This window comes from Chrysemys picta, chromosome 17, assembly GCF_011386835.1.
Source record: "Chrysemys picta bellii isolate R12L10 chromosome 17, ASM1138683v2, whole genome shotgun sequence".
Lineage (NCBI taxonomy): Eukaryota > Metazoa > Chordata > Testudines > Emydidae > Chrysemys > Chrysemys picta.
The window spans coordinates 20440308-20461053 of NC_088807.1; the positions used below are offsets into that span (position 1 = coordinate 20440308).

The 20746-nt window shown below is 62.4% G+C and overlaps 1 protein-coding gene across 9 annotated transcripts; it reads left to right on the forward strand.

The window, feature by feature from the left end:
• The first annotated feature begins 1817 nt into the window (after positions 1-1817).
• On the forward strand, positions 1818-20145 carry CNOT3 (CCR4-NOT transcription complex subunit 3). Of its 9 annotated transcripts, none has more exons than XM_065571480.1 (19): positions 1818-1981; positions 3032-3116; positions 6638-6712; positions 7132-7199; positions 7601-7675; positions 8280-8369; positions 10123-10251; positions 10774-10869; positions 11321-11540; positions 12878-13011; positions 13396-13452; positions 15263-15587; positions 16001-16106; positions 16181-16346; positions 16427-16526; positions 17316-17517; positions 17811-18036; positions 18896-19021; positions 19334-20145. In XM_065571480.1, the coding sequence occupies exons 3-19, from the start codon at positions 6688-6690 to the stop codon at positions 19430-19432; spliced, it is 2244 nt and encodes a 747-aa protein (XP_065427552.1). In that variant the 5' UTR covers positions 1818-1981; positions 3032-3116; positions 6638-6687; the 3' UTR covers positions 19433-20145. The 9 variants fall into 9 exon arrangements, with proteins under 9 accessions (XP_065427552.1, XP_042703128.1, XP_042703127.1 ...); XM_042847194.2 differs by lacking the exon at positions 3032-3116 and adding an exon at positions 4818-4860; XM_042847193.2 differs by lacking the exon at positions 3032-3116.
• Positions 20146-20746: the final 601 nt, after the last annotated feature.

Below are 20746 nucleotides of genomic sequence, written 5' to 3' on the forward strand. Positions count from 1 at the left end.
GGAGGGGATGGGCTAAAGGGAATTAGCATGCTAGTGGCAGCCCGTTGTGCAAGGTGTTGTCCAGCTGCAGAGCAGCAGTGACTGGGGCTCTCGGTGGCGTATGTGGCCCCTTTGTGCTCGGAGCTGTACATGCTGCTGGTATGAGTGACCCTGCAGCCCCTCCCAGAGCAGCTGGAAGTCTACCACCCTTGATGCTGCCCAACGGTCACCAAGAGCGAGGGGCCTCTTCCAGCGGGTGTTTAAATGCAGTCACTGAAATTTGGGCCCCAGTGTGGCAGCAAGAGAGGGTCTCCTATTGGGCTGGTGCCCTGACCTAAAGGATTTAGTCTAAATAGCTTCAGAATAGGAGAAACTGAGGCCAGGGGTGTGCTGCTATTTGCCCAAGATCCAGCAGGAGGGTGGTGGCAGAGCTGGAACGACCAGGTCTCAGGAGTCCTGGGCAGGAGCCCTACCCCCCCCAGGTGGGGAAGTAAGAGTGGTGACCCGCACTGTGCTTGCTCTTCTCCCTTGTCTCATACCGTTTTCTGGGTCACTCTGATTTCCTCTCCTTCATGCTGCCATGACCTGAGTGCAGGAACAGGTGTTCAGTTGGCTGGGGCTGGTTCCTACCCCCATCTCTGGGAGATGAATGGGGGCTACTGCTTAGAGTAGGGGGTGTGAGAGTCAGGCTGGGGCCCTCTTTGGGTAAGGGAAGGGGCATCTATCCTTGACACTAACCCCTCCCCTACAGTCAGTCAACTGGCCTAAGCCCTCCTGGGCATAGGTGCAGTGATCCCCTCTTGTGCTGTGGGCCCTGGGGCTGTCCTAGCCTAAGCACCATCATCCAGTCTTCTTGGAGGTGGGTGTGAGTAGGGGCGTCCCTACCCTGCAGTCCAGGGCCTTTGCCCTCCTGGGGTACTAGGTCTGGTCCCAGTGTGGGGAAACTCCACCACCCCCCATGCCCACACATTCTGCTGCCCTAACCCATCTCCTATGGGCTGGACCCCCAAACACACACACTGCCGCCCTAGTGCTGGGGGGTTCTCGTGGCCGTGGCTGGTCCAGGCTCTCCCACCCTTGTTGGTTGGATTCCCCACACATCCTCACTCCCCCCCCCCCCCCCAAGCTGCCTGGGGCTCCCCCATTCTCCCTTCCCCCCCTTGCATGGGGTCATTTTGCACCCAGGCCCCGCTGGGGCCCAGCTGCCCTTTAAGGCCCACTGTATATAACTCAATATTGCCCTTAGTACCCAGGGGGCGGGCCCTTCCCGTGGTCTTCAATCCCATTGGTCCCTAAGGGCTTGAGTGAGAACCTCAGTGGGCAATAGCTCTCAACAGTGTGCTTTAAGCCCGCCTCCCCGTTGCACCCTGCTACTATTGGTTCGTCGTCCATCGTCTCAGCCAATCAGTGTCTGGCGAATTCATCAGCCCGCCTCCCCCGCGTCAGGTAATCGTTGCGATTGAGCTATCTCCTGACTGCGGGCTGGGAGCCAATCAGCTGCGAGAGTAGCTTCATGGGCAGTCCCTCCGACCAATGGGGAAGACCGCGCTGTGACGGGTATCGCCCCTTGCTTCCTTTTCCCATGTGGGCGAGCCTCCTTTATGACCCTCCCTTCTCGGCCAATAAACGGTGAGGAGAGCTGATGGATGTGTGCTGAGGCCAATAAGAAGGAAGTTGAGTGTTGATTGACATATCCTAGGTAGGCGGGTCCCCTGGGTTGCCCCGCCTCCATCTAATGTAGCCAATAGGAGGACAAAATGACTTAACGGGCGTGCGGTAAACCCAATGGGGTGCGGCCGGGGGGGCGGGGCCATGCCCCGGGGCGGAGAGGCGGACGGAGGCAGCTGGCCGCCATCTTGGATGCCGCGGAGCCCGAGAGACGGCGGCGAGTGGGGGGAGGGGGTCGCGACCCGACTGATCGGCGGCAGCATCGCGACAGTCGGCCCGCGAGCGGGGGGGAGGGGACCGATCCCCGGGGCCCGACCGCCCGCAGGAGCCTCCGGTGAGGGGGAGGGGCTGGGGGCGGGGGACCCCCCATGGGGGAGGGGCCAGTAGGAGCCCGGAGGGGCCCCCTATGGGGAGGGGTCTATAAGGGTCCGGAGAGAACCCGTGGGGGAGGGGCATGTAGGGGGAATCTATAGGGGGAGGGGTTTATAGGGGACCCTATGGAGAGGGGGGTCTGGAGGGTCCCTAGCAGGAGGGCAGCGGACTGGGTGCTGTAGGGGCCTATAGGGATCCATAGGGGAGATGGGGCTATAGTGGGCCAGGGTCTGTTGGAGGCTGTAGGGCCCATAGGGGAATGGGGGGGATCGGTTAGGGGGCTATAGGGAGGTCTGTTGGGCGGGGGTAATCGGGTGTAAAGGGGGAGGAGCCTTTACTCCAGCAGCGCTGCAAGGTTCAGGGTGGCAGGAGGGCTCCGTGGCCCGGGAGCATCCCTAGAGGTTCCCAGGGGTGAGTGTTGCAGGGGTGGGGGGTATAGAGTACATAGGGGCAGGGGGGATATGGGATCTATAGGGGAAGCAGAAATGGGGCAGGGGGGGGGGGCCGTGGTTGTGCATGTGCGGAGGGGAAAGGCCCCGTGTCCCCTTCTCCCATTATTAAGTTGCACAGGACTTCAGCTCAGGCGGGAGCCCAGCAGCTGGAGCAAGGGAGTTAGGATGCCGCTGAGGGGGCAGACAGCCTATTGGCGACAGCAGTAGATCAGCCAGCCGGACGCCTGGGTTCTATTCCCACCACTTCACAAAAGGGCTTGTTAGTGGATCCCCTTTGGGGGCACAGCCCCATCCCTGGGCATGGATGGGATTGCGTGGGGCAGCAGGGCTCTGGCCATGATCCCTGGTGGATAGGCTGCCCAGGGGCTCTCTCCCTAAACCCCTCCATTGTCCCTCTCTGCCAGCAGCTGTGCCTTCACCTGCTCCACAGAGAGCTCAGCCCTGGTGCCAGCTGGTACCAAGACAGCCAGGCCATGGGTGTGAGAGGTGTGTGTAGGGTTGGGTTGGAAAACAGATGCTCATAGCTGCTATTAGCCAGGTAAAGAATATATTTGCTGTAGGTGAAGCCTCATATCCCATCCCACCCCTCAGAGCTGGCCAGACCCCAGCCCTGCGGCCGGATCAGAGCTGCTGCCCCCTAGAAGGGTAAGGCCTCATATCCCATTCCCTATCCCCCAGCCAACCATTCCCCCCCTCTGGGGCCAGATCAGAGCCCGTGCCCCCTAGGGGGGGAAAGCATCCAGTCCCCCAACCTCCCTTAGGGCCGAAGTTTACAAGGCCAAACCAGACTCTTGTTAGCCTTATCTTCCCATCCACATCTCCGTCAGGGGATTTGATTTTGGGCTCCCCTGCTCCTCAGCCCTCTCGGGGGAGGGAGCCAACAGAAGCGGTAGCGTCCCCAGGCGTTTGCATCCCTGCTGATCCACAGGAGATACGACCCCTGCTCAAAAGCAATGGCTAAATCCATTGCAGTTTGTGGACGGGCTGCAATTTTTGGCTTTCAGACACTGCTGGGCAACAGCCCCTGCTAAAAGCCGGACGCTTCCCTTTGGGGGAGCTTGTCTGTTGATCTTAGAGTGCATTAAAACAAACGGTTGATTTCTAGGATGTTTAGATCTAAATTTAGAGGGGCAGCCTCAATCTGATCAATTTCAGGGCTTGCCTGGCCAGGAGGAAATTGACCAGGTCGCTCCCCCCATGCTCTGTAGCTCAGTTGTATGGGAATTGCTCTGCAGGTCAGTTTCACCCTGGCATAGCCTGGTCTCAGAAGGATCCAAGTCATTTCCAGGTGCACCACGTACTCCCACTCCCCCTAGTTGGTGGCTGTACAGTTATAGGATTAATTATGGGTTTTCCTCATGCCAGTCACAGAGCAGGGCCCTGCTGTGCCAGGTGCTGTACAGAACAGGCAGTTTTACAAGCGGATTGTGGGGGCGCTTGTGGGCAAGGCAGGGGATTGGGACGCCAGAGAGCCCCATTCTGCCACAGACTCCCTTTGCCCCCTTGCTCGCTGTGATTGTTTCAGGGGCGCCGAGGTCTTCAGTGGGATATGGAGGGCTTGGGCTCTCCCTAGATCATTGGGTTTATCGCCAGTCTCACGAGAAAAGCGGTGACCGCTGCCCATCTGACGGGAGACAAGCAAGCAGGTGCCCACGCTATACTGTTCAGACAGCTTCCCGCGCCCCACAGCCACCCCCCTTCCGGCACAGTCCACAAGCCCAATTCACAATCTTACGAAATCAGTGGCAGGTTAGAATCTAAAATGACCAAATCAGTTCGCTCCACTTGGTGTGTAAAGGCCAAGGTGTGTTTTAACTGGAGAAAATGTAGGCTAATGGTTAGAGCGGGGGAGGCTGGAAGCCAGAACGCTTGGGTTCTGTCCGCAGCTCTGGGAGGGGATGGTGTCTAGTGGTTAGAGCGGGGGGGGGGGGGGGGGGGAGAGAGACAGCTGAGAGCCAGGACTCCTGGGTTCTCTCCCCAGTTCTGGGAGGGTAGTGTGGTCAGAGCAGGAGGAAATTGAAGTGAACTCATGGGTTCTGCTCCAGCCTGCTGCATGACCCAAGGTACATCACAGCCCCATTTTGTGCCTCAGTTTCCCCATCTGCAAAGCAGGCCTAGCGACACTCACCTCTCTCCAGACGCCCTGTACAAAGGGGGCCACTGCTATGCTGCAGTTCTCCTCCCCCAGGAGTGGCGCTCTCACCGACAGCCCAGAGCCCGCTCTTAGACCACTGAGTCTTTATAGCCCCAGTCCTTTCCCAGCATCCTATGCTGCAGCACAGGTTGTGGTGGGGGGGAGGGGCTCTCAACTTTCCTCCCAGTCATGTGCCTCTTTCACCTGTGTAGGAGCCTCCCACCTGCAGGCCCTAGACAGCCAGGCCACCTCTAGGTAAGCCAGAGGCCTTTGGCCTCTTGCAAAGCACTTGGGGGGCATGGCAGCTATTCAGTAGACGCTAGGGCCATGGGTGCTAATGGGATCCCGGGGGGCACACGCAGGGGCCCTGGGGTGAGACTGCTGGGATCCTGGGGGCAGCCAGGGGCTGATCCGTCACAAAGGGTCAGGAGAGCCCCACCAGCGGTGGGGTGGGCCCTGCCAGTTCCCTCTGTATAGTTGAACAAAGAGAGGGTTCAGGGCTCCTCGGGCTGGCAGGCACCAGTCTGACCAGGGCCACAGGCTGGGCGGGAAAGCTCGGCCAGTTCAGAGTGGAAATAAGGGGCAGGTTTTAAGTGGGGGGGGGTAATTAACATCTGGAAGGGTTGGCTGGGTGTGGCTTCTCCATCAGGAGCAATTAGCCAATCCCGCTGGGCTGTGTGCTCGGGGTGCAGACAAGGTGATCCCCGTGGGGAGCTGGCTGAGAATTGTCCGTTAGGCCGGGGGTGGGGGGGGGCAGATTAAAGGGACCAGGCCAGCTCCCTGAGGCTTCCAGTGTATTGTTAGGAAGCAAGGATGCGGGAGGGCTCCCCCCAAGCCTCAGGGGGGAAGGTTCTTTGGCATATGATCCCCCCACCCCCAGGCGGTTTGCCTCCTGGGGAACCAGGAAGTGAAACTGAACAAACAGCCCTTAGCCGGTAATGCCCAGGCCCCTCAGGGAGGACAAAGGGGGTTGAAACAGCCCCCGCTGCGAATCACCTTCCCCTGGGGTGAGGGGGCGGATCAGGGGCCTGTCTGGGGCACTGGGGCTATTCCTGGGCCCATAGGGAGCAGATCAGGGGCCTGGCCAGGGCACCCAAGTCTGTGGCTATTCTCTGCCCCCCAGAGACTGGAGCCTACACTTGAGCTGCCCTGAGTCACCCCGGGGGGCTGCCCCTCCTGAGAATCAGCCCTTAGGTATGAAGCACCCCGGGAAGCCCCGTCCCGTCCCCTCCAAGGAAATAACAAACAGCATCCGGACTAACCCCGGGGGCTGAACCAGCCCCGGTCCAGGCAGCATCTGAACACATAGGCTCAGGTCTCCTCCCCGTTCTCCAGTCGCCCACAGTCTCCGGGTCCCGAGTCGCTGAGCTCCGAGGTGGCTCCGCTCAGACTCCAGGCACGGTCGGCTTTGGGATTAACACCCAGCCACACCTGAATCCTGCCTGTCTCGGCAGCCCTGGCCCATGCTGGCAGCTTCTGTGCCACGCCCCCTGGAGCCAGCCTCAGGGCCACTGGCAGCAGCGCCCTGGCAAGGGGCCACACAGCCAGCGTCCCGTCAGCCGGGCCCCTTCTGGGCCAGCCGCACGACCCTCAAAACCTGCTATTTCATGGTTTGACTGGAAGGCTGGGTGGGTGTGTGCTGCACTGCCCCCTGCTGCTGGGGTGGGGGTGTGGCTGTGTGCGCAGCGCTGCCCCCTGCTGGGGTGGGGGTGTATGAATGAACAGGCTTGGGACAATTGATCTGATCAAAGACTATGATGAGAGGCTGGCTGACTGAGGGGGGCAGGGAAAGGGGTCCAGGGCCTCTCCCGTGTAGGGGGCACCAGCTCCCATCCAACCCCAAGGCAGGGACTGGCTGGCTCAGGGGGGCAGGGAAAGGGGCCTGGGATCTCTCCCCACTAGGGGGTGCCGGCTCCCATCCGACCCCAAGGCAGGGACTGGCTGGCTCGGGGGGCCAGGAATGGCGCCAGGGCTTCTCCCCAGTGGGTTGGGAGGCTGCATTGCCGTAACGTTGCTTTGCTGTCCCCTGCAGCGTTGGAGCTTTCTGAAGCATGAGGAGAGCCCCCCGCCAGTGACCGAAACATGGCTGACAAGAGGAAATTGCAAGGTAGGGCGGCTCCCCCCGCAGGCTGCCCCCGCCCTTCCTGGGGTGCGTGGCTCGGGGCATGTATCGGGGAGGGGGGCAGAGAGAGGGGCCTCTTACCCTTCCCCCTGTGTCTTTTCCCTGCTTTGTGAGAGCCGGAGCGATGGAGTTTGTCAGGGCTGCCTTTAGAGTGGGGGGGCTGGGAGCCAGGACTCCTGGGTTCTCTCCCTGGCTCTGGGAGGGGAGTAGAGTCTAGTGGTTGGGTGGAGATCTGGGAACCAGGACTCCTGAGTTCTGTTTGAGGTTCAAACCATTGTGTGACCTCAGGCCCGTCCCTTCTCCCTACCCTATACCTCACACTGGGTTGGGGAGCGCGGGCGGGAGGTGGCAGTAATTAGCCCTGTCGGAGATTGGGGCTGACCCCCGCCCCTCCGCTCCTCCAGGTGAGATCGATCGGTGTCTGAAGAAGGTCTCCGAGGGGGTGGAGCAGTTTGAGGATATTTGGCAGAAGGTAAGAGCTCCCCCTTCGGCCTCACCCCCCCCCCCCCACGGCTCGCTGCCCCCAGCTCTCTCATCACCCTCCACCTTGCTCTCTCCCTGTCCCCAAACTCTTCTGCTTTTCTCTCCTGCATTGATTCTCTTCTCTCTCCCGGCCTCGCTGCCCCCCACACCACCCCAAGAGCTGTTTGTGTCCACGCCCCCCTACCCCACATCACCCCAGAGCAGGCACCCCCCCCTCCCCCCCCAGCCTCCCGGGCCTCACCCCACATTGGATCCCCCCCAGCTCTCCCTCCCTGGCTATTGTAGCCCCCCAACTGATCCCACACCAGATCAGGGAGCCCCCCCCGGGCTGCCAGGGACACTCTGTCCCATCCCCCATACTCTGTCTCACCCTCTGTCTCTCGCCCACAGCTCCATAATGCAGCCAATGCCAACCAGAAGGAGAAGTATGAAGCCGACCTGAAGAAGGAGATCAAGAAGCTCCAGGTAGGCCCAGCACTTTGGCCGTCTGTCCGGCTGGAGCCCTCGGGATACGTGGTCTCAGCCAGGGCTGTTGAGAAAACAGCCACCTGCCCCAGAGAGACGGTCACTGGAGTCCTCACTCCCAGTCCGCCATGCTCTAACCACTCTCCTCCCACAGCTGGGGATAGAACCCAGCAGTCCTGGCTCCCAGTCCCGTGTTCTAACCACAGGACACCACTCTCCTTCCAGGGCCAGGGAGAGAACCCAGGCGTCCTGGCTCCTAGCCCCCTGCTTTAATCACTAGACCCCACTCGCCTCCCAGAGCCAGGGACAGAACCCAGGCCTCGCGACCCCCAGTCCCGCCTTTCTTCCTCCCCTTATTCTCCAGCGAGATCTTTGTGCTCCCTGCAATTCTCACCCCACTCTGCAGAGGGCATCCTCCCAGCTGGTGGGGCTCATCGAGGGGGGGGACTTTTTAGTGCCTGGGTGTCCTCGTTACCTCTCCCATGTACAGACCAAGGCTGTGTTGGCTGATGCCTCTAGGGGTCTAAGTGGGGCAGGGGATGGGTGCTAAGGGTCCGTCTCTCTGTCTGCTGACCCCTCCCTTCTCTCCACCCCATCTCCGCAGAGGCTGAGGGACCAGATCAAGACGTGGGTGGCTTCAAATGAGATCAAAGACAAGAGGCAGCTGATAGACAACCGGAAACTCATTGAGACGGTAGGAGGCCAAAGGGGGTAATGGCCAGGCTTCAAGGCTGCAGCCTGTCGGGGTCAGGAAGGAAGTTTTGCCCCCGATCCAGAGCTGTAACCGGCGGGTTTTTCCTCCATCTGTGGCAGCAGCAGCAGTCGGCTGGGGGGGGGGCCGCGCTGCTCTGAAACAGTCCTGCCTGGCAGGTGTCTCTTGCTCACGTGTGGGGACCCGCCAGACTTGGGGGCGGGAGAGCATCTCCCTCCAGCGCACGGGGCAGAGACCTGGGGGATTTTCTGGCCCGTCCTGCGCTGCCTGGGGCGCAGCTCCAGCGGCGTGGATCTCGGTGTCGGCACCTCGGTTTTAGCGGCACAGTTTAGCCAACCACGAGCAGAGACGCTTTGATCTGGTGAAAGTCTCCGGGTGCTGGGGGAAAGCAAATGGGGGGAAGGGCTGGCCAGCTGGTCCGGTGGGTGAGAGCGGGGGAGGGGGGATTTTGTGCCCCGCTTCCCGACCGTCAAGGGGGTTGCGCTGGCTGGCTGCATCTGGGGTTGGTGGATCACGGGCCGGCCCTAGCGACACTGCGCTGGTGGAGGCTCCTGTGCGCTCAATCGCTCCACACTCGCAGGAGGCAGCGGTGGGATAGTTGGAGGAGTGCCAGGACTCCTGGGTCCTCTCCCCAGCTCTGGGCGGGGAGTGGGGTCTAGTTGTTGCGGGGTGGGGCTGGGAGCCAGGAGTCTTGGGTTCTCTCCCTGGCTCGGGGGAGGGGGTCCTAGTGGTTCGGTGGGGGCTGGGAGTCAGGACTCCTGGGTTCTCTCCCTGGCTCTGGGAGGGGAGTGGGGTCTAGTGGTTAGAGCAGGGGGCTGGGAGCCAGCACCAGGGCCCAGCTCCCCCTGCCAGTGGCGCAGTGTCACTTCCGTCCTGGCACAGCCGTGCAGCCATCCCACAATGCTCCTGGCCTTCTCTGTGGGGCCAGCATACCTGACCCCCCCAGGGCAGGTCTCCATGCGCTGCGGGGGGATCCGTGTATGGGTCACCTCCAGCGATGCTCAGGCCCACTCTCTGGGGTCCTGGAGCCCCCCCCACGAGCAGCTGTGCCTGGCCCTGGGCCCTTCTCTCCCAGCCCAGCCCCCACGGAGATCCGGTCGGGGCAGCCTCGGCCATGGGGAGAACGGGGAAACAGGCCACAGGGTATAAAGCTCAGGGGCTGAGTGACAGCAGCTGGGATCATGCCCCGTGGGTGGTGAGGCCTCCCCTAGGGGCATCAGGGGCACTTCCCCCTCCAGCGTAGGGGGGTCCACCTACATACTCATCTGAGCCCCACCCTCCTCTCCAATAAGCCACTCCTCCCTCTGCTATGATTGGCTGCGGGGGCAGTGTGACATCACAGAGGGCAGCCAGCTGGCAGGGCAGGGGCAGGTGGAGTCAGATCTGGAAGGGGTAGGGCCGGACTGGGGCCTCTGGGGCATGAGACTGGGTCCTGAATGACAGCAGGCGGCACGGGATAGCGGTGGGGGCACCAGGAGCTAGGACTCCTGGGTTCTGTGCCTGGCTCTGGGAGGGGAGTGGGATCTAGTGATTGGGGCTGGGAGCCAGGAGCAGCTGAGAGGCTGCCAGGCGTGGCCAACCAGGGCTATATTTGCCGTGCCCTGGACAGGATTGGGGGGGCGGGGAGCCTCTATGTCTCTTGGGGTTTCTTGATCCCCTGTGTAGGGGTGGGGGACCCCCCCCCCCCAGTTCCCCAGACACTGAACCCACCGCATCTCCCTCTCTCTTGTTCCAGCAAATGGAGCGGTTCAAGGTGGTGGAGCGGGAGACCAAGACCAAAGCCTACTCCAAGGAGGGGTTGGGCCTGGCACAGAAAGTCGACCCTGCCCAGAAGGAGAAGGAAGAGGTTGGCCAGTGGTTAACGGTGAGGCCGGGGGATGGGAGTGGGGGGCGGGTTTCCTGATCAGCTAAGCAGGGGTCGGACTGATGGGGGCATGCGGAGGGGCCAAAGCTGTGAGGAAAAACAGGGCTCTCTCCCCTGCTGGCCCTGGGGTAGCGCTAGGGGGCGCTGTGCTGCACGGCACGGGGGTGGTCTCCCCTTAGTCATTGCTGGTCTGAAGGCCCCAGTGTGGGTCTCCGTCCTGAACAGCCTCCGCATCCTACCTCAGAGGGGCCGCGTCTCAGTGCCCATGAAGGGTCCCTGGATAACCAGCCCCCGTACCACACCCCAGAGGTGGTCGCATCCCAGCACCAGGCGAGGGGCCCCTGTATGGATTGCTGCCTTTCTGCAGGGCAGTTGGAGGCTTTATATTTGCTTCAGTGAGGAAGCACCAGCGAAGGCCCCAGGTAGTGGTGGGGGGCGGCTGCTGGGTGTCTCGAGGGGCTGCGAGCCCCCAGAGACTGCGCTGGGGATGACGATGTGCGACTCCCCTCTCCCCCCCCCCAGAACACCATCGACACGCTGAACATGCAGGTGGATCAGTTTGAGAGCGAGGTGGAGTCACTCTCTGTGCAGACACGCAAGAAGAAGGGGGACAAGGATGTGAGTCACTGCCTGCCTGGGACGCAGGGAGGATGTGTGGGGAGGCAGCTTGGTGAGGGGCGAGAGTGCGGGGAGCTAGGACTCCTGGGTTCTCTCCCTGGCACTGGGAGGGGAGTGGGGGCTGGTGGTTAGAGCAGGGGAGCTGGGAGCAAGGACTCCTGGGTTCTCTCCTGGCTCTGGGAGGGGAGTGGGGGCTGGTGGTTAGAGCAGAGGAGCTGGGAGCCAGGACTCCTGGGTTCTGTCCCCAGCTCTGGGAGGGGGGTGGGGGCTGGTGGTTAGAGCAGGGGAGCTGGGAGCCAGGATTTCTGGGTTCTCTCCCGGCTCTGGGAGGGGAGTGGGGGCTAGTGAAGGGGTGCTGTGGGCTGTGGCTGGAGGAGAGGCGGGGTGTGGGTGGGGGGAGGGGGGGGCATTTCTTGGCTTGTGTCCATCTGCTCATGCCCCTTCCCCGTAGAAGCAGGACCGGATCGAGGGGCTGAAGCGGCACATCGAAAAGCACCGGTACCACATCCGCATGCTGGAGACCATCCTCCGCATGCTGGACAACGACTCCATCCAGGTGGACTCGATCCGCAAGATCAAGGACGACGTGGAGTATTACGTGGACTCCTCGCAGGACCCCGACTTCGAGGAGAATGAGTTTCTCTACGACGACCTCGACCTAGAAGACATTCGTAAGTGTCCCGGCCCCCGCGGCGGTGGAGACTGGGGTCCGTGTTCCGCTGATCAGGTGTCTCGCTGGAGGGCACGTTTTTCCAACCCCTTCGTCGTCCGCCTGGCTGGTCGCTGGGCCTTCTCCAGCTGATCAGCGTCCTGCTTGGGTTAGGGACCCCAGAACCAGAGCCGGGATTGGGGCAGCCGAATCCAGAACTAACCCAGACCTGGACAGGACCCCCTCGTTCAGCCGAACCTTCTGCCCTGCTTCCCGTTCCCAGCCTGGCCGTTTATCCCCCTTCGGTCTGGTGCCACCGTTGTGCTCCAGCATTGCTGGCTCTTCTCCCTCCCTTCCTCTATCTGTGTTGGCCCAGGGCTTCCCAGAGGAATCCGGGCTCCCCTCGCCCGGCTGCCGATCCCTCCTGAGGTCCCGCTGGCCTTTTTCACAACTGTATCCCAGCGGCAGCATCTGGGGGGATCCGCCCCTGACGAGCGCTTGGCTTACAGCTGAAATTCTCGGGGGGGGCCCCCGTGCAGTTTGTATGGTTAAATCTCATCCCGTTTCTATGACTCGGGTCCTGCAGGTCATCCTCTGGAAAGCGCCGCTCCTCTGGAGTGATGCCGCCCCCCTCCACCCGCGTGTCATCAGCTGATTTCGCTCCCGCCTTCCTGCTCTCCGTGTCTTGTTCCCCTCCCGCCCCCCGATCGCTTGTCAGTTTCACACCCGCGATCGCTGGGGGGGCACACCTTGCGTATCACAGGGGGCACAGGGAGGAGAGCCGCTGCTCAGAAACGCTGGCACAGATTCCCCCTGGAGCCAGGGCTACGATCAGAGGAGAGATCCCCTCCGAGCAGCGACCGCAGAACCTGGGAGCCCCCGCCGGTCCAATTGCCCCAAGCGCGGCTTTAAGGGAGCCCCAAATCCACCGACGGCTTGTTTCATTTCCTTGCATCTTTCTAGAAACGCCCGGAAATGTTCCGATTCGGCTCTTCCCGGATTACGTGGGGAGGAGCCGGGGAGGGGCGCCTGTTAATGGCCTGGCTAGAGGTGTTGGGGTTTTATCCCAGAGCAGTTTTCTCCTAAGTGTGTTCAGGCCATTGGAGTTTACAGAGGGAATTGGAACATCGCCCTCCATCCAAAGCGTCCCCCCGGGCGAGCAGGGAGACAAGCCCAGAGCTGGGAGGTCTCAGATCCCTGGGTGCACGGCCTGGGAGAACTCTGTTGGAACAGATCTCCAGGTGTCTCCCCGGGAAAGCAGGGCAGACCGGACGCAGGCCCATGGCGGGATGCCGGCGTCTCTGACTCCTGGCCCGGCTGCCCTAACTGCGTCTCGTTCTGCTCCCCGCCCCCTTCCAGCGCAGGCTCTGGTAGCCACCTCCCCGCCCAGCCACAGCCACCTGGAGGACGAGATCTTCAACCAGTCCAGCAGCACTCCCACCTCCACCACCTCCAGCTCGCCCATTCCGCCCAGCCCTGCCAACTGCACGACGGTAAGGAGCCCTGCTGCCCGAGTCCTGCCCCAGCGGGATCCGTCGCCCAGCCCCGTGCAAAACGGGACAGACCGGGGCTCCCAGCCAGCCAGCGTAACCCAGCGGCAGGGGTGCTGGGTCGGTGTCCCTTAAGGAATGCAGCATTGCCTAGTAGGGAGGGGCTGGGAGCCAAGACACCGGGGTTCTCTCCTGGATCTGGGAAATGGGAGGCCACAGCAGGCCTCCAGTGCCATGGGTAGGGCGGAGCCGACTGGCAGAGTGACCCCAATAACACGAGGGAGACATCAGTGTGTCATGTGCTGGCTGCCCCGCAGCAGGGCTGGTCCCCCCCAAATCTCCACGGGGAGTGGCGGGGCGAGCACTGACTGTCCTCCCCACCTCCAGGAGAATTCGGAAGATGACAAGAAGAGGGGGCGGTCGACGGACAGCGAGGTCAGTCAGGTGAGTGACTCGGCAGGCGCGTGCCCTTGTGCTGGGGAGTGGGGTGGGGTGTTGGCTACGGATCGGAGCTTGGGGTTTTCACCAGGACTCCTGGGTTCTCTCCCTGGCTCTGGGAGGGAAGTGGGGTCTAGTGGGTTAGAGCAGAGGGTCTGGAAGCCAGGACTCCTGGATTCTCTCCCTGGCTCTGGGAGGGAAGTGGGGTCTAGTGGGTTAGAGCAGAGGGTCTGGAAGCCAGGACTCTTGGGTTCTCTCTCTGGCTGTAGGAGGGGAGTGGGGGGGTGAGTGGTTAGAGCGGGGAGGGGCGGGGGAAGGGCTGGGAGGCAGGACTCCTGGGTTCTCTCCCTGGCTCTGGGAGGGGAGTGGGGATGAGGGGTTAGAGCAAGGGGTGGGGTCTGGGTTCCCTCTGGGTTGGGGGCGGGTCTAATGCAGGGTTTGGTGGGACTTCTGAGGAAGCCTGGGAATATGGCTGCCCCATCTGTTTGGACTGGGAGTGGGTGGGGCTGCTCTAGCCCCGCCTCCTCCTGCTCCTTGTTGGGGGGCTGGGATCACATGGGCTCTTAGCCCCACCCCTTCCTAGTCTCCTTCCAGTGAGGTGCAGGGCGGGGCCGCCGCCACCTGGGCTGGCCCTGGGAGGCTGCAGGGATGGCTGCCAGGGGGCCAGGCTACCCACCTGCAGTGAGCTGGGGAGGGCAGGGCACGGAGCTCTAGTGGAGTGTGGTCAGAATGGGGTGGGGCTCAGGTTGTGGGGTCAGAGTGGGGGGCTGTGGGGCTCAGGTGGGGGCTATGGGGTCTCAGAATGGGGGGCTGTGGGGCTCAGGTGGGGAGGGGTTGGGGCATCAGAGTGGGGGGGACTGGGGCTCAGGTGGGGAGGAGTCAGAGTGGGGCTGTGGGGATTCATGGAGTGAGGGGGCTGTGGGGCTCAGGTGGGGGCTATGGGGTCTCAGAGTGGGGGGGGCTGTGGGGCTCAGGTGGGGAGGGGTCAGAATGTGGGGCCTGTGGGGATCAGGTGGACTGGGCTCAGAGTGGGGGGCCCATGGAGCTTGGGGGGAGGGGGCTGTGGGGAGCAATTATGTCTGGGAGGGGGCTCAGGTGCGGGGAGCGATCAGCAGTGGGGGGGTCCAAGTGAGTTCCCCCCACAGGGGCAGAGTAAGGTCCTCGGGGCAGAGCACACTCAAATGCACACAGACAGCAAACGGGACAAAGAGAGACAACCTCCCCTCCCCCCCCCCACCCCCACCCCCACCCCAGTCTGGCTTGGGTGCATAGAAGGGGCAGGGCCCGTGGCTCTCAGCTGCCGGTGTGGGGCCCAGCAGCGCTGCCAGGCTGCGGAGGCTGAGAGCTTGTGACAGGGAGTTGCACAGGCTCCCGGCGTGTCCCTCGCACGGCAGGTTCAGGGGCGCAGATGCCCCTGGGGACCAGCCAGCGCCATCTTGCAGCAGCGAGTTCCGTGCTTCCAGTGGGTTTGTGCAGCGGCGGGGCCAGGGCCCTCGCCGCAGCTCTTAGCGGCCGCACGTAACAATCCCAGAGCTGGGGCAGAGGCTGACGGACTCGCCCAGGTTTGCCCTGGCAGGCTGTGGCAGAGTGGGGTTTGCAGCCCAGTTCTGCCAGGGCGCCAGGCAGGGCCCTGCCCGCTCAGCAAGCCTGCCTGCCTTATCCGGGGGTGGGAGCCAGGACTCCTGGGTTCCATCCACAACTCTGGGAGGGGAGTGAAGTCTAGTGATTAGAGCAGGGGGGTCCAGGAGCCAGAACTCCTGGGTTCCATTGACGGCTCTGGGGGGGAGCAAGACTAATCCTCCATCTGTCCCCACAGTCTCCCGCGAAGAACGGTTCGAAAAGCGTCCACAACAACCACCCCCCGCCCTCGCCGGCCGTCACACCCAGCTACCAGTTGGGCAGCAGCTCCAGCACCTCGTCCTCGCTGGGCAACGGCCCGGGCTCCAGCAGCAACGGAGCCGTGTCCAACAGCAGCGGGAGCGGGGGCGCCGGGGCCAAGGCCATCCCGGCCGCCGGCCACACACCCAGCACCCCCACCCCCTACGCCCAGGCCGTCGCGCCCCCGCCCCCCGGTGCCAACGCCTCGCAGCCCCGACCTCCCAGCGCCCAGCAGAATGCCAGCAAGCAGAACGGGGCCACCAGTAAGTGCGGGGGAGAGGCGCGGTTCACGGGTCAGCTCAGAGAACGGGTCCCTGGTCTATTGCCCAGCTCTGGAGGGCAAGAGTGGGGTCTAATGGTTAGAGCGGGAGAAGCCAGGACTCCTGGGTTCTGTCCCCAGCTCAGGCAGGGGAGTGGGGTGTAGTGGTTACAGCAGGGGCTGGGAGCCAGGACTCCTGGGTTCTGTCCTCAGTTCTGGCAGGGGGATGGGATCCAGTGGTTGACGGGGAGGGGTTGGGAAACAGGATTCCTGGGTTCTGACCCTGGTTGGGAAGGGAGATGTCTCATTGGCCTGATTCCCTGGGACTTTTCAGACTCAGCCATAGGGGGTTTAGACCATGGGATGCTCTCCTACCCTGCCCACCCCACACCCTGAGCTGCATCTCCACCCCCGCAGGTTACAGCTCCGTGGTGGCTGACAGCACGTCTGACTCCGTTCTCGGCAGCAGCGGCCCAGCGCTCCCCAGCCAGCCGGTGGCCCACAACCCACCCAGCAGCGCTGCGTGAGTACCCGCCTGGCGGCCGCGCCCCCCAGCACCCCACCGGCCATTCACTGACACTCTCTCCTCTCCCCCAGGAAAGAGCCCAGCGGAGTCCCCGCGCCCCCCAGTGCCAGCTCTGGCCTCCTGGTCCCCATGACGGTGAATACCCCGAGCTCCCCGACCCCTTCCTTCTCCGAGGCCAAGCCGAGCCAGCCGCTGCTCAACGGCCCGCCCCAGTTCAGCTCCACGCCAGAAATCAAGGTGAGCCTGCCCCCTCTGCGTGGGGGATGGGGGGCACAGTTACAGAACTTCCTCCCACCCACCCTGTCTGTCACTTCCAGGCGCCCGAGCCCCTGAGCAGCTTGAAATCCATGGCAGAGCGAGCAGCCATCGGATCCAGTATAGAGGACCCAGTGCCATCTCTCCACCTGGCTGAAAGGGGTGAGGACTCCTGGGTTCTCTCTCCAGCCCTGGGAGGGGAGTGGGGTCTAGGGGTTAGAGCAGGGGGCTGGGAGCCAGGACTCCTGGGTTCTCTCCTTGGCTCTGGGAGGGGAGAGGGGGCTAGGGGTTAGAGCAGGGGGCTGGGAGCCAGGACTCCTGGGTTCTCTCCTTGGCTCTGGGAGGGGAGTGGGGTCTAGGGATTAGAGCAGGGGGCTGGGAGCCAGGACTTCTGGGTTCTCTCCTTGGCTCTCGGAGGGGAGTGGGGGCTAGGGGTTAGAGCAGGGGGCTAGGAGCCAGGACTCCTGGGTTCTCTCTCCAGCTCTGGGAGGGGAGTGGGGTCTAGGGATTAGAGCAGGGGGCTGGGAGCCAGGACTCCTGGGTTCTCTCCTTGGCTCTCAGAGGGGAGTGGGGGCTAGGGGTTAGAGCAGGGGGCTGGGAGCCAGGACTCCTGGGTTCTCTCCTTGGCTCTGGGAGGGGTGTGGGGTCTAGGGGTTAGAGCAGGGGGCTGGGAGCCAGGACTCCTGGGTTCCATCTCCTGCAGGCTTTCGGGCCTTGCTGGAGCACAGGAAGGGGTTCCACCCACGCACATGATGTCCCAGCGCAGCTGACTGCATTGTGAAACATGCAGAGTTCCAGGTGAGGGATCCCTGTAGGACCAGCCCCTGCACCCCACCCGAGAGGTTGCTGTATCTCGGTGCCGGGCGAGAAACTGTTGCATAAACTGGTTAGCTTTGCGCTCCCAACGCTCTCTGAGGAATCTAACAGGCTGTCTGTCATCTGTCCCCCCAGCAGACATTTTAATTAGTAGCACGACCTCGCAGCCGCCCTCCAGCCAGCCGCCTATCCAGCTGTCGGAGGTGAACATCCCTCTCTCCCTGGGGGTCTGCCCCCTGGGACCGGTGCCCCTCACCAAGGAGCAGCTCTACCAGCAGGCCATGGAGGAGGCAGCCTGGCACCACATGCCTCACCCCTCGGACTCAGAGAGGATCCGGTAAGGCACAGTCCCTGGGGCGTTGGGGGCTTGGAGAGAGCAGGACTCCTGGGTTCAGTCCTTGACTTTGAGCAGGGAGTGAGGTCTAGTGGTTAGAGTGGAGGGAACGGGGGGTGGGGGGGTTGCTGGGATCCAGGACTCCTGGATTCTGTCTCCAGCTTCAGGAGGGGAGTGGGGTCTAACAGAGCGGGGAGGAGATTGGGAGCCAGGACTGCTCTGTTCTGTTCCCAGTAGACGCCGTGCTGCTTCCCCTCCCATCAGGCTGTCTAACCCCCTTCCCCCCACCCCCGCAGGCAGTACCTGCCCCGGAACCCCTGCCCGACCCCCCCTTACCACCACCAGATGCCTCCACTGCACTCAGACACCGTGGAGTTCTACCAGCGGCTCTCAACGGAGACGCTCTTCTTCATCTTCTACTATCTGGAGGTACAGAAGGGCCCCCTCTGCAGGCTAGAGCGCTCTATAGTCCCGCCCTGTCTGGCCGCCGCTGCCGCCTTTCCCTCGGGCAGGAGGGGCGAGGTGGGTGACTGCTGCCAACGTGCCCCCCCCCCACTGCTCTGGCTTTGCGCATCGGCCACCTGACACCCCCCCCCGCAGGTGCGGATGGTACGCTCCATCCCTCCCCCCCATTGATACCTGCAGAGACTCATACCCCCACGCCCCCCCCCCTTGGCCACCTGCAATTCGTATGTGCAGGGGGGAACTTCCCTCCCTGCAGGTGTGAATGGTATATTCCCCTCCCCTGACATTGGCAGGTGCCAAGACACACACACACACACACACACACACACACACCACACACACACACACACCAGTCTCTGGTATGTGGGAGGGGATCCTCCCCCCACCCCCAGGTGCTGACAGTACTGTCCTCCCTGACCATCCCTGTGATTGGTACATGCCGAGACATACATCAACAACAGGGGTCAAGGGGTGTGTATGCCAAGAGTTCCCCCCGCCCCCCATGCCCAGAGCATTTGGTACATGCTGAATGGTGCTATCGCTTTATTTACCTGCTGCTGGCTGTGTAGCTAGTTGTCTGCCTCCCCCAAAAGAAGACGGCTAATGGTACATTCCCCTTCTCCCCTGCTGCCTTTGGTATTTACCAAGCCACTGCCCACCCCCACACTAGTGGTATGGGCTGAGCCATGCCCCCAGGTCCTGTGGTCTGGTCCTAGCTGCCTCCTGTGTCAGTGGTACATGCCAAGTCATTCCCGTACCTCCCCAGGTCCAGTAGTACATGCCCAACTACCCCCTGAGCCAGTGGCACATGCCATCTGCTACCCCCCCAATCCAGGCCCTGGCGGGGGATCCCCGCTGCCCCGAGTGCTGCCCCCCGCTGGCCGGCGGTGTGATGCGCCTGGTTCTCTCTCTCTAGGGTACCAAGGCGCAGTACCTGGCGGCCAAAGCCCTCAAGAAGCAGTCGTGGAGGTTCCACACCAAGTACATGATGTGGTTCCAGCGGCACGAGGAGCCCAAGACCATCACGGATGAGTTTGAGCAGGTTAGTGCCTCCCCCTCCCCCTGGGGCCCACAGGAAAATGCAGCCACCTCTGGGGTGGGGCCACTGACCTGGGGGAAGGGAGTCAGTCAGTCACAGCAGACTCCTCCATAACACAGCAGCCCTCTCAGCCCTAGTGCCCAGGGGAGACCCTATAATAAACTGGGACGTACCCCACTCTGCATGCAGCTGAGACCCTCCCGTAACAGCCCAGCATGCTCAGGCTGAAATCAGGCAGTGGTACATGCAGCACCACAGGCTCTGCTTGTCTGTCCGTCTGCTGATGCCTCTCCCCCTCCACGTTCCCCCCCTCAGGGCACGTACATCTACTTCGACTATGAGAAATGGGGCCAGCGGAAGAAGGAAGGGTTTACTTTCGAGTACCGCTATCTAGAAGACCGCGACCTGCAGTGACGCCTGCTCAGCCCCCAGGGGGCGCCAGCCTTCCAGAGTCACGCGGGGCGGGACATTGGGGCATGGGGGGGACGAGAGGCCAAGCTCACCTCCCCCACCCCCATTCCACCTCACCACCCCCAGGCGGGGCCCCCTCCAGCCATCCGAACCCTTTAAATGCATGCAGTTTTAAAAGACAAGAACAAGGGGGGGAGGGGCTGTGAAGAGAGGGGAATCAGTCATTCCCCGGCCCCCCTTCCTGGGTGAGTGTTGAGGGGGCGGGCAGAGGGACATGCGCAGGCAAAAAAAAGTGAACAAAGATGATCTTGGAGGAGGAGTGTTGGGGGAGGGACATTAAATCATTTGGCTTTTTTAAAAAAAATTAAAACAGCAAAAAATCGAGAATTATTGTAAACCCCCCCCCTCCCAAAAAATTCCTCTGGGGAGGCCCCAAACCCCACCTCCCGCTCAATTCCCACCCCCCCCTGCTCTCCCATTTTTCGTCTCCTCCCCACTCCCATGAGTTTTCGATCCAGCCCCAAAGCAGATCGGCTGGGTTTTCCTTGGGGGAGGGACGGACAGGAATTCAAAAGGGGAGGCTGTTTTTTCTGATTGCTTTTCCCCCCCCCTTCTCCCGAGGTGCTATGCAGCCGCTGAGGGCCGGGTGTTTAAAATATTTTTCGTAACCCTATTTTCATTTTGGAAAATATTTATGAATAAATAGTTTTATATGATGTCTTCTCACGCACGAAATGGGGGGGGAGAGTCACCGGCAACCGGCAGCTTTTCTTTCTGCGCCGTGGACAGCGTCGGAGAGGTAAGGGCGGGGGGGCAGAAATGAGACACGCTCCTTGCTGCAGGGTTAGCTAGAGACGCAGAGCCAGGACTCCTGGGTTCTCTGCCTGGCTCGGGTGGTTTAGAGCGACGGGGGTGGGGAGCCAGGACTCCTGGGTTCTCTGCCTGGCTCGGGTGGTTAGAGCGACGGGGGTGGGGAGCCAGGACTCCTGGGTTCTCTGCCTGGCTCGGGTGGTTAGAGCGACGGGGGCGGGGAGCCAGGACTCCTGGGTTCTCTCCTTGGCTTGGGTGGTTAGAGCAATAGGGGCTGGGAGTCAGGACTCCTGGGTTCTCTCCCTAGCTCGGGATGGGTAGAGGGGGTGGTTAGAGCGACGGGGGCGGGGAGCCAGGACTCCTGGGTCCTCTCCCTGGCTTGGGTGGTTAGAGCAACAGGGGCTGGGAGCCAGGATTCCTGGGTTCTCTCCCTAGCTCGGGATGGGGAGGGGGGGTGGTTAGAGCGACGGGGGCGGGGAGCCAGGACTCCTGGGTTCTCTCCCTGGC